Source organism: Eulemur rufifrons, chromosome 19 (genome assembly GCF_041146395.1).
Source record: "Eulemur rufifrons isolate Redbay chromosome 19, OSU_ERuf_1, whole genome shotgun sequence".
Classification (NCBI taxonomy): Eukaryota; Metazoa; Chordata; class Mammalia; order Primates; family Lemuridae; genus Eulemur; species Eulemur rufifrons.
Window position 1 is genome coordinate 90,429,538 of NC_091001.1, and position 12,292 is coordinate 90,441,829.

The 12,292-nt window shown below is 37.4% G+C and overlaps 1 protein-coding gene across 10 annotated transcripts in view; it reads right to left on the reverse strand.

The window, feature by feature from the left end:
• The window catches only part of LTBP1 (latent transforming growth factor beta binding protein 1), a 384,917-nt gene that overhangs the window by 37,032 nt on the left and 335,593 nt on the right, over window positions 1-12,292 (reverse strand). For 4 of the 10 annotated variants that reach the window (XM_069495127.1, XM_069495125.1, XM_069495129.1 and 1 more), the window contains one exon: window positions 7,614-7,757. The exons of 5 other annotated variants lie outside the window; for them this stretch is intronic. In XM_069495127.1, coding sequence (XP_069351228.1) covers window positions 7,614-7,757 — 144 coding nt within the window. Of the gene's footprint in view, window positions 1-7,613; window positions 7,758-11,193; window positions 11,320-12,292 lie in introns of all 10 variants that reach the window. One more of the 10 variants, XM_069495124.1, reaches the window with a different exon arrangement.

Consider the following 12,292-nt stretch of genomic DNA (forward strand, 5'->3'; position numbering starts at 1 on the left):
AGGAGGAGGTGGGAGATGAAGCTAAAAAGGCAGGTTACATTATAGAGTATCAGGGGTTTGTCGTCCTGCTAGTGGATTCGGGCTTTATGCTGTAAGGCATTTGGTAAGCAATTGAAAGATTGAAGAAGGATTTTAAAACCAGCTCTATATTTTGAAAACATTAATGCTGGCAGCAATATGGAGCAGAAATTGATGGGAGAGGCAGGGAGGGAAGTCAGGAGGCTACTGCAGTGGTCCAGGTAAGTGATGCTAAAGGACCGGCCTGGGGCAGCAGTGCCAGGAGCAGGGAGAGATCTGAAGGGCACTCTGGAGGTAGAATAGGCAGGATGTCATGATGGCTTTCATGGACTTCTTGGATGGATGGGGAGAAAAATGAAAGTATGCCTTCAGGATTTCCAGTATTGATGCCTGGCAATTAATGAGTAAATACAAGGAGAGGGAATGGTAATTAATTTGGTTTTGGATACTTGTCAGCTAGAGGTGCTTACAAGATACCCTGGGAGAAAGGTCCAATAGGCAGCAAGAAATAGGAGTGCGGCATTCAGGACAAAGGTAGGGGCAAAAGATATTTACTTAGCAGGCAACACCATATAAGTTACAGTTGACTCAAAAGTAGATAAAATACCCTAGGAGAAAAGCATAGATTAAGAAGAGGTCTAAGCATGCAATTCACTGGGACACTATTATTTAAGGGATGGGTAAGAGAAGAGAAGATGGAGAATATAAAGAAAAAAGACCAGTCCAAGAGGTGGGAGGACACAGAGAAGAGTGATGCCTTGAAATCAATCACAGGGAAAAGGAGAAGGAGATGACAAAGCATTGTCAGATGTTTCAGAAGATGGGGTCCAGGATGAGACTAATGGGTTTAGCATACTGAAGCTCACTGATGTCCCAAGAGAAAGTAGCTTCCTTTAGATGAGGATTCAGAGGGCCTGATTTCAGGGCACTGAGGATCAAAAGGGAGAGGGTTCTGTCAAGGCACAGGGAATGTCCCTTCAGAGAGTCTGGAGGTCAACATGGTGACAGAGATTATCCCTGGATGGTGACACTGCAGGGAATTTTCTTTTTGATATATTTTTGTATTTGCCAATTTTCTATGATTAATGTGTATTGTTCTAATAATGAAAAAAAAAAGTGAAAAGGAAGTCAATTTTTAGAAGAATTTGTCTTAGGGTCCTCAGCCCTGAGAAGTAGAAATGGTGAAGTAGGAAGATCCCTGAGTTGGGTTCCTGTACCAATTCTGCCATGTATTAGCTGTATGACCCTGAGAATGACATTTAAAACTTCTCTCTGGGCCTTGGTGTCTTTAGCTGGAAAATCACTAAGGTGGGTTCTAAATGTAGAAGTCTAGGATCCAGCTTATGATGTGAGAATAAACTCTCAAATGTATTAGAAAAACCTATTTAAAGAGACCCTATAATAAATTGCTGCATAAATTGAACAATTGTTTTATAATACAAATAATTATCCCAATCTATATGTGTTTTAATTTCTGATTGTCTATTTGCTTTCCTTAAAGTGGAGAACATCAGCATTGATTATAATATATATCTTTTTCATTGTGTTCTTTTTATTATATCTTCTGTTTTAAGAATAAGATTCAGTGCCTACTACAGAATCTCCCCTGTACACCAATCAAGAACAGCATTTTGTGGGTAAGGTTAGAAGGCTGCAGTTGCCAAGACTAAATATTTACTGCTTCCTTTAGGGTGCCCAAAGACTTAAAGTTTTTATTGAGCAGTTATCACAGGCACTAAGGAAATAAAAGCATCACAGTATATTTCATATCCACACTTTCTTAAATGTGATGAGTGGCCTGGTATGGACATTTTTAAGTCACTTCTATTTCAGATGCTTTTAGAAAACGAACAGCAATGTAAATTAGTGGCCAAAGGCCCAGGCAGTGAAAAACATTAAAGCAGACCTAAAAGAAATTGTGTGAGAGCCAAGAGAGTTTAGAAATAAAAATTCTAGGACATTAGAGTCTCAAAGTCCCTTAAAGGCCATCTGGGCAACATACCACCAGAAGGGGGTGCCCTTCTGCCAGTGGGTGTCTCACCTGTTCTTAGATACCTGCAGGGGAAACAACCCACTATTCCGTGAAACAACTATTTACGGACAAGCTCTAGTTAGTTATTGGAAAGCCTTCTGGATACTGATCTGAAATCTGCCTTCTTGACGTTCTACCTCAAAGCCACCATTCTGTCCTGAGTACGATACTGCATTAGATTAATATGCTAGTGCTCATGGCTGGAATGCAGATCGTCCTGGGGAAATTTTACAGCTAAATGAAAATGTTATGGCCCATATTGAAAATTTATCTTTCCTTTGTTAGGTACTTTCAGGAAGGATGACATCTGAGCTGTTAAAAATTTTCACTTAAATTTGGTACAAAATGTTATGTTCTGTGTAACAGCGTATTCTTTGACTGGAATAGGGTATGAACTCTCTTCACTGGCCTACATTTAACCAACTTGTTGGGTTAACTAATGTTCTCTTGACCTCTGAAAAACATATATCTATGACTCCATATAACTAGTCAAAGTTTGCCTTGACTTGAGGCACCGTAAAAAGTCAAAGTTGCTAGAAACTATACAAATTAATAAGCTCAACTAGTTATTGGTGAAGTCAAATCATACTGACATGGACCAATAAAAAAAATTAGATACATATAGCATTTAGTAGAAGCCAGAGAACTGTGGGGAAAATATATAAAAGCACAAAAATTTAAGGATTAAATATCATGTTAAGAGGAAGGAGAAACTATGTATCCATTGACAGACAAGCTTTGTGAAAGCTGAATATTCAAAATTATGTTCTTTGAAAAGCAGAAGGGTACTTAGTGAACTCTGACTTGTAGAACATTCTAGAAAGAGAGATAGCTGATAAGAGAGCAAGGAAGCTAAGGGAGGAAAGGCAAGGGACATAATTATAGAAAAATGTAAAAAGCAGGAGATGAGGAACAAAAGTTTACAAGGATTGCTGTCAAGTTTCAAGCAGCAGAGTAGCACAGTATATAGTGAGCTATATACTGTTCGGCAAAAATGGTTCAGGCCCAGGACCTGAGGGCTTCACTGCTGAAGTGTACCAAGCACTCAAAGATGAACTAATACCAATACTACTTAAACTATTCCAAAAAAATCAAGGAGGAGAGGATATTCCCAAACTCATTCGATGAGGCTTGTATTGCTCTGATACTAAAACCAGACAAAGACATAACAAAAAAGAAAACTATAGATCAGTATCTCTGGTGAACACAGAAGAAAAAATCTTCAACAAAATACTAGCAAACAGAATTCAACAACATGTTAAAAAGATTATTCATCATGATCAAGTGGGATTTATCCCAGGGATGCAATGATGGTTCAATATACACAAATCAATCAATGTAATATGTCATATCAACAGAACAAAGGATAAAAACCATATGATCATTCCAATTGATACTGAAAAAGCATTCAATAAAATTCAACATCCTTTCATGATAAAAACTCTCAAAAAAACTGGGTATAGAAGGGACTTAAACATGATAAAAGCCATATATGACAGACCCACAGCTAGTATCATACCGAATGGGGAAAAACTGAAAGCCTTTCCTCTAAGATCTAGAACAAGACAAGGATGCCCACTTTGACCACTGTTATTCAATACAGTACTGGAAGTCCTAGCCAGAGCAATCATACAAGAGAAACAAATAAAGGGCATCCATACTGGAAAGAAAGAAGTCAAATCATCCTTGTTTGCAGACAATATGATCTTATATCTAGAGAAACCTAAAGACTTCACCTGATCAGGGTCAAGGCCTCTGGGAAAAAACAAAAAAAGAAAAAAGAAAAAATTAAAAAAAAAAAAATTGGCTTCCCGGCATATTTTGGGAAAAATGTAATTAAAAAAAATAAAAAGACTCCACCCGAAAACTATTAGAATTGATAAACAAATTCAGTAAAGTTTCAGGATGCAAAATCAACATACAAAAATCAGTAACATTTCTATATGCCAACAGCAAATGATCTGAAAAAGAAACTAAGAAAGTAATTCCATTTACAACAGCTACAAATAAAGTAAAATACCCAGGAATACACTCAACCAAAGTAGCAAAAGATCTCTACAATGAAAACAAAATACTGGTGAAAGAAACTAAAGAGAACATAAAAAAATGGAAAGATATTCCATGCTTATGGATTGGAAGAATCAGTATCATTAAAATATCCATACTACCCAGAGCAGTCTACAGATTCAATGCAATTCCCATCAAAATGTCCATGACATTCTTCACAGAAATAGAAAAAATAATCCTAAAATGGATATGGAACCACAAAAGATGCAGCATAGCCAAAGCCATTCTAAGCAAAAAGAATAAAACTGAAGGAATCACATTACCTGACTTCAAGTTATACCACAGAGCTGCAGTAACCAAAACAGCATGACACTGACATAAAAACAGAGGCACAGACCAACGGAACAGAATAGAGAACCCAGAAATAAATCCACATATCTGTAGTGAACTTATCTTCCACTAAGGTGTCAAGAACATACAGAGGGGAAAAGACAGGCTCTTCAATAAATGGTGCTGGGAAAACTGGGTAACCATATGCAGAAAAATGAAACTAGATCTTTATCTCTTGCCATATACAAAAATCAAATCAAAATGGATTAAGACTTAAATCTAAGACTTGAAACTACGAAACTACTAAAAAAAAACATTGGGGAAACATTTCAGGACATTGGTCTCGGCAAAGACTTCTTGTGTAACACTCCAAAAGCACAGGCAATCAAAGAAAAATTGAACAAATTTGAACAAAATTGAACAAAATTCCTAATTAGAGGTTTCTCAAAAGAAGACATACCAATGGCCAACAAGTATATGAAAATATGCTCAACATCATTAGTCATCAGAGAAATGCAAATAAAAACTACAATGAGATATCATCTCACCCCAGTTAAAATGGCTTTTATGAAAAAGACAGGCAATAACGAATGCTGGTGAGGATGTGGACAAAGAAGAACTCTCATACATTCTTGGTGGGAATGTAAATTAGTGCAACCACTATGGAAAACAGTATGGAGGTTCCTTTAAAAAACTAAAAATAGAACTACCGTATATGATCCAGCAATCCCACTGCTAGGTATATATCCAAAAGAAACAAAATCGGTATATCAAAAAGATATCTGCACTCTCATGTGTATTGCAGCATTATTCACAATAGCCAAAATTTGGAATCAGCCTAAGTGTCCGTCAACAGATGAATGAACAAAGAAATTGTGGTATACATACACAATATAACTATTAAAAAGAATGAAATCCTGCCATTTGCAACAACACGGATGTAACTGGAGAACATTATGTTAAGTGAAATAAGCCAAGCACAGAAAGACAAATCTCACATGTTCTTACTCATATGTGGGAGCTAAATATTAGAACAGTTGATCTCATGGAGACAGAGAGTAGAATGATGGTTACCAGAGGCTGAGAGGGTGGGGGAGATACAGTAGGATGGCTAATGGGTACAAAAATATAGTTAGATAGTTAGTTATATAGAATGAACAATATTTGATATCACAATGAAGTGACTGTAATCAACAATATGTTAGGGTATACATTAAAATAACTAAAACAGTAGAATTGGAATGTTCCAAATACAAAGAAATGATAAATGCTTGAGGTGATGGATACCCCAATTACCCTGATTTGATTAACATACATTGTATACCTGTATCAAAATATCACATGTACTCTATAAATATATACAACTATTATGTAACCATAAAAGTTAAAAATAAAAAATTAAGAAAAAATGGTTCAGATTGTCCCATGATCCCATTAAGGGATTAGTTATCCCAAAAAAAAAAAAAAAAAAAGGAATGAGCAAACTTTAGGATTCCAGACACATACCCTAATTGAAGCTATGTAAACTGGATGAACCATTTGTTTTTCTCATGCTAAAACATTCTAGCAAAAATATCTGTAGTTAAAAGATCCACCACTTCAGAGGAGATCACAAAAGGATAAGAAATGGATATCCCTTATGTGTCTGGGATACTATTTTAATATTTCATGTTGTGTTTTGCCTTTAATATATGACTTTTCATATATTAATATGATTTCATTTAAAATTTACAAAACTCTGAGGTAAATAAAATTTTTCTCTCCATTTTACAGGTGAGAAACAAAAACTCAGAGATGTTGAAGTGCCCAAGCTTAGCCAATCAGAAAGTGATTCATGGACCAGAACCCTGGTCTTCCCACCTAAAATTTTACAGAAAGTTTAGAAAACAAAGGAAAAAACTAAAATTTCCATTAAGTCCAACAATTATCTTTTAATGCATTCCCACCTTCCTTCCCTCTATAGAGTGTGATCATTGGAATATATTGGGGTTGTTTTCACTTAACATTGTATCATGTGCATTAATCTTTATCATGACTACCTAATCTTCATATACACCATTTAATGACTATCCAATACTATGACATGTGAATTAATTCATTCCAAATAACACTATGGGTGAGGTGCTACCCTGTGGAACCAAGAAAAAATGAGAAAAAGATAGTTACTTAACCAATTCTGTTACTGGCCAATCAGGTTGTTTTTTTTGTCTTTTGCTAAGATGACAAGTCCCTTCGTGATAGCATATGTACCACAGTGGCGGCTGCTTGAATGAACTGCAACCCTCCCAGCGGTGATAAACTGTCTCCTCCCCTTCCCAAAGCTTTTGAATTATTGCCTGCTTATTTAATTCTGCACCCTTTCCCTTTCTATCTTTAATAATTGAGAAAAAAATGTAGATGAAAATATTTTTATAGTGTATTCCCTATTACTTGCAAAGGTAGCTATTTGACACAGAATAAGTGTACCCTCTAGAGGAGCAGTGAAAGCTGTTATAGAAGCATGGATAAAACTGACGGAGAAAGAGAAAAAAAAAAAGGTCAATGTTTCATTTTACTTGGCTCTCAACGGGTCATTTGGGCTTTTGCTTTCCCTAAAATACAACCAAGCTAGAACTACATGGCACAAACTAAAACGGTGATGTGGAAGTTGATTAATTTATCTGGAAAACAGTCAGCTCTCTATTTCAATTCGTGCGGTGACGACACAGCCTAAATCAAATTTTAAACGAATGCAAACATAGCCACTTCTCTAGGCCAAATTCTGGAAAAACACCTCAAGAATTCCAAGTGGAAGTCTTTGTAGATCCTGAGAGGCCTATATGTTGCTTTTAATTTAGAGAAGTGTCAAAATACATCTCTCCAAGGGCCAAGAAAGGAGGATTATGCAACTTAATGAGACTCTGCCGCATTAAATCCTGAGTTGATAGCTCTCTAAGTTTTAAGCAATCCTCAGCAAATGTTCTCATCATTTTGGATCCTTTACCCTCCTCGAGGCGTCTCCGGATTGGAAAGCACATTAGAGGCCATCTAGCCCACAGTCATCACCAATATCCTAATTCCACTGATAGGGCAGGCATGGAAGGGCATGGAAGCTTCCAGAGACAGAACTGTGCTGGGACATTTGGCTACTTCCTACCTCCCTCCCAGAGTGTTTCGCCCAAACCTGTGTAGGTCCAGGTCCCTGAGGGGAGCCCTCTGTCCCTTGCACAGTGCCACTGGGACTTACCTCCAGAGGCCCGGGAGCGGCACTGCCCGGTCATGGGGCTGTACTCCTGGTTCTCGTCAGTGCACACGCACAGGAAGGACCCTTCCACGTTCTCGCAGAAGGCCTCACCACACACCCCACTAAGCAGTTCACATTCGTTCACATCTGGAAAAGGGAGCACAGACTGAGTGAGAGGCGCGGCTCCTTCAAGACAGCTCTTTATTTTACCAGCTGTGCCAGGGCTCGTAGTGTCTGCTGGAAGCAAGGTGGTCCCCTGGGAGCAATCAAACCCCTTCTGCTCTTGTAAGGAAGGGGCTCCTAAAGGTAGCGGTGGATGGTTTGGTCTGTATGAAGGGACCATGAAAACACAAGGCAAAGGTTCTAAATTCCACTTCCAGTTTTAAGGAACACCCTGGAATTGTATTGCAAGCATAGTAAGTACTGGTTGACTGTCTAGTTTTGTCTTCCCCAACTTTTCCACATAACAAAGTCTTAAATGATCCAACACTCTTACTCTCAATTCTTAATTCAAGGAAAATTAAGATACTGGCAATTCAGCAACTATAGAATTAAGTTCACTTAAAAATTTTAAAACATCTACTTAAATATCTGAAAAATACAGTTCTCTAGCAGCCAAAATGTCCACAAATTAACAACAGAATCCAGGTTGCATAGCCCTTTGAAAAATGAAGGAAAAACCCCTTTAAATCATTCATCGGGGCTATGTTAATCATCCATGTGAAACAATATAGTCCAATAACTAATTACTAATTTCACTACACCTTTTCAAATTCTGTTGATGTTCTACAGTGTAATTACTATTTTGCTAACTATTTTTCTTCTGTACTTAAATATACATAATTAAAACACAGTCAGGGAATCTCACTGATGAGTATTTTTCATGCAACATTATGCGAGTACACAAACCAAAGAAAGGCTAATTTTATGTTTGACCTTGCCCAATAGTAATTTTTACCTTCTTTCCTCCTAAGAGAAATTTTATTAGCAAGACCCAGTTCAGCAAAGTACCTGACTTGAAGCCTGAAATGCTAATGTGTCTTATGCATTAAACATGTGCAAACATCAGCTCTTTCATGAGCACCTTCTGAGATGGTTTATACAAAGTTAAAAATTTGAGCAATTATCCAAATCATTCCAGAAAAAAAAAAATCCTATTTTCACCTGCTATACCCAGTTAATTGGACAAAAAGATTACATATCTTGACTTATTTGGATAATAACCTCAGTTTTCCATTTCACTTTGTATATAAACAGACATAAACCCAACGAGAGCTGGGTTTCACTTGTGTAAAGATACTGTAACATAAAGTAAAGCAGAGTTGGAATATTTAATCAACCTAAATAGTCTTAATTTAGACCAGAAAAACTTAAACTTGCCAGTTCACATTTATCAACTTTAGGTAAATGTCCAGTGAAACTTTCTACTTTCCAACTTATATTATTTATATGGCCATTAAAATCACTCCCACTAGACTGCATTCATTCAATCAAGAAATATTTTCTGGCTTACTTCTAGGGGCTAGGCCCATATGGCCCATACATCGAGGAAACAATGATGAGTCAGGCAGGCCCAACTCCTGCCTTCACAGAGTTTACAGTCAAGTCAGGGAAATTAAAAGATAATCATACAGGCTTCAGTGAGTGCTAGGAAAGAACAGTACGAAGTTCTGTGAAAGCACAGCAGAGTGGACCTTAAGTGCAGGGGTGAGTTAGGGGAATGATAATGGCGGGCAGTGGGGCACAACTCATCTCTGAGGTTCTACACAATACCCAGCGTGGTGAAGGGCACAGAATAGATGCCCATTAAATATTTTCAAAAGAATGAATAAAAAGACAAATTAAATGACATTTGTTGAGTTCACCAAAATGATAACAAATATTCCTTCTCGGAGAGTGGTGTTTTGTGTGCCAAACCAAAACGTCAGCACGGGTTTGACACACTCATCTGGCTGGTTGGAAATCGACATTAAGCAGGGGGCTCAGGAGCTATGCAGAGTCAATGGTTCAACATCTGGATACTCGAACAGTTAATAGTTAAAACAAAATTTGCTGAGCACCTGCAATAGGCCAAACATCACGTCCCACCCAGGGAGAAGACAGAGAGTTTTCAAACACACGGAGGTTATAGGCATGGAGAAGAAGGCTGCAGGCGATATACATGTGATTAAATATTCCCCAAAAGATTGTAACTATTATAATAAAACTTGCTGAAGGCATTCTGCAAGCATGGGGGTCACAGCTCAGATTGAGAGTGACAGAAGGAGCAGCGACGGTGTCTGGAAGGAGATGACACCTAACCTCAGTCTTCAAGAATGAGTGGCAAGAATCCAGGCTCAGGAAGGAGAGGTCAGGAGCACATTCCCAGCAGGAGCAAATGACAGCCAAATAATTGCACAATGACATGAGCGACCACAAGCACGTGATGTTGCTGCAGTGTAAAAGGTGAGGACGTGGTGACGCTAAGAAGACAAGGAGGCGGCCAAGTCACACGATCCATTTAGTCAAAATATTCTGCGAGCGTCAGACAGTTTTTATCACTTATGTTTTGGGGGGAAGGGAACTAGAGATTAAGATAGTCTTAGCCGTATTATTAAACAGCTATGAGTTCTTGTGAATACTCCTTGAATAATTATGTTTTTGACTAGCCAATATTTATGCTCAAAATAACATCACTGCTTTGTAAAAAAAATTTGTTACTGGGAATTAACTGAATTTCATAATTAATTCTGTAAAAGTAATTACTTTTCAAGTGATATTATCATTAAACCTCTGAATAGATTTTGTTTTCCAAGTTTAATCTGGATGGTGAGTGAACTGTTTTAATTGCAAATTCTCAAACCAAAAAGTTATTGACTCCTCCTCAAGTGCCATCGGTCACGTAGTGAACATGGCTATTTTTCTCTAATGAAGACGAATAAAGAAAAAGCCTGGTTATCTGTGAAGTTTGGAATTTGATAACCTTTCTTCTCTTTCCCATTTAATTGCTCTCATGGCAAATATGTTTCATAATGAATTTGATTTGAAGAAATCACAGCTGATCAGAGAATGAAATACAAAATGTCACCTTCTATATGAGCATGCGTTTGACCATATTCTAGGACATCTGATGATATTCAAGATTCCGATTCCTTCCAGCCCCGTCAATCCCAGACAGAACAGACTGAAGAAATATAGTTGCACAATCCAAAGCTTCATTTTATGGGCGTCATTCCTGGAAACTGAAGCTCTTGCCAACACTTTCCTTAAATGCACTGCTGAAGAAGGTGCATTTTGAAGACAGACAAGCTATACCACACACCAGACTCTACTTCCTGTGCAGGAGGGACTCCAGAGTTCTGCACACTCAGCTAAGAGTTTAAACAGATGTTCTTTCAAACATTCATTTAAATTTAAAGTCATACTTCTATATTTCTTAATGTCCCCTTTCAGAAGCCATAGTATATTTTTGCACATCCCCAAATTGTGTGATAAAATCAAATTATCATAAAATTCTGCCCAAATTACCTGTTTAAAAGCTCCTGTTGTTGATAACTTTGATTTCTTTATTGAAACATTTTGGGAAAAAATTCTAAAAACTCACCCACACACCCTTGCCCATCCTGTGGGGCTTGAAAGCCCTGATAACAGAGGCAGCGGAAGGAGCCAGCTGTATTGTCACAAAACCCGTGACTGTCACAAACAGTGTTGTTTACACATTCATCAATATCTGAAAAAAAGACATGGAACATCAGACACAAACCAATGACAAACACCAGATATTAATGGATAAACAGAGGCACTCAACATACCCGATTAGTATGAGATGATCATGTTTACACAGCGAGAACTTTAAAAACATTTTACATATGAATAAAATGTTTTGATGAAAATGGTTTAATAGCCAAAGTGTTGGATTCTACAAGAAAAACGTTTACTTTTCCTCAGGAAATGTTTTCCAACTAAAATGACACTGCAGTTGCCACAGCCTGTATTTCCTAGATGTTTTCAACTATTTCCAAGGAGTGTTATATTCTAACAGGGGAAATATGTGAAAATACTGCCACCTGTTTTGGTTGCAGCAAATGCTAAAAATAGTTGTATCTGCACAGTTGTGGGCAGAAAGAAGCAATGGTTTCCTCAACCCTGTAGATAACCTTGATCAAGTCTACACGGCATTCTCGTGAAGTCAAGAGGGAATCCGGGGAATTCAGTGGGGTAGCCAGCCGGTTCCAGTTAATCACAAGAAAAGATTTTGTGTCACTAAGTTATAATCCTTCAAGGTCCTAAATGTCCAAGCTGCTTCAACTGATTAGCCGACTTGGGAATTCATTTAGTTCTCTGCAAACTTGATGACAGTGACCTTTTGCCTTTTTCCCCTTAATAAAAAATACTTTCATAAAAATGATGGCTCAGTTGCAAAGTTACAATGGACTTTTAGGTAGAATTATTCTTTTTTATCCTTACAGATACTAATTTTTGTTGCCATTCTTTTCTTCCCATTATCCTTGTTTACAGACACACTGCACCCTACCAGCCGCCAGGCTGTCTGCTCCTTCTGCCTTTGGACTTAACAGTTGTCCCAAAATACAAGTTTTTAGAAAAACAATTGAGAAAATGAAATTACAGCATCCAAATATATATACATATATATATATATATATATATATATATAAGATTTTACTTTTATGTTCAAATAATGG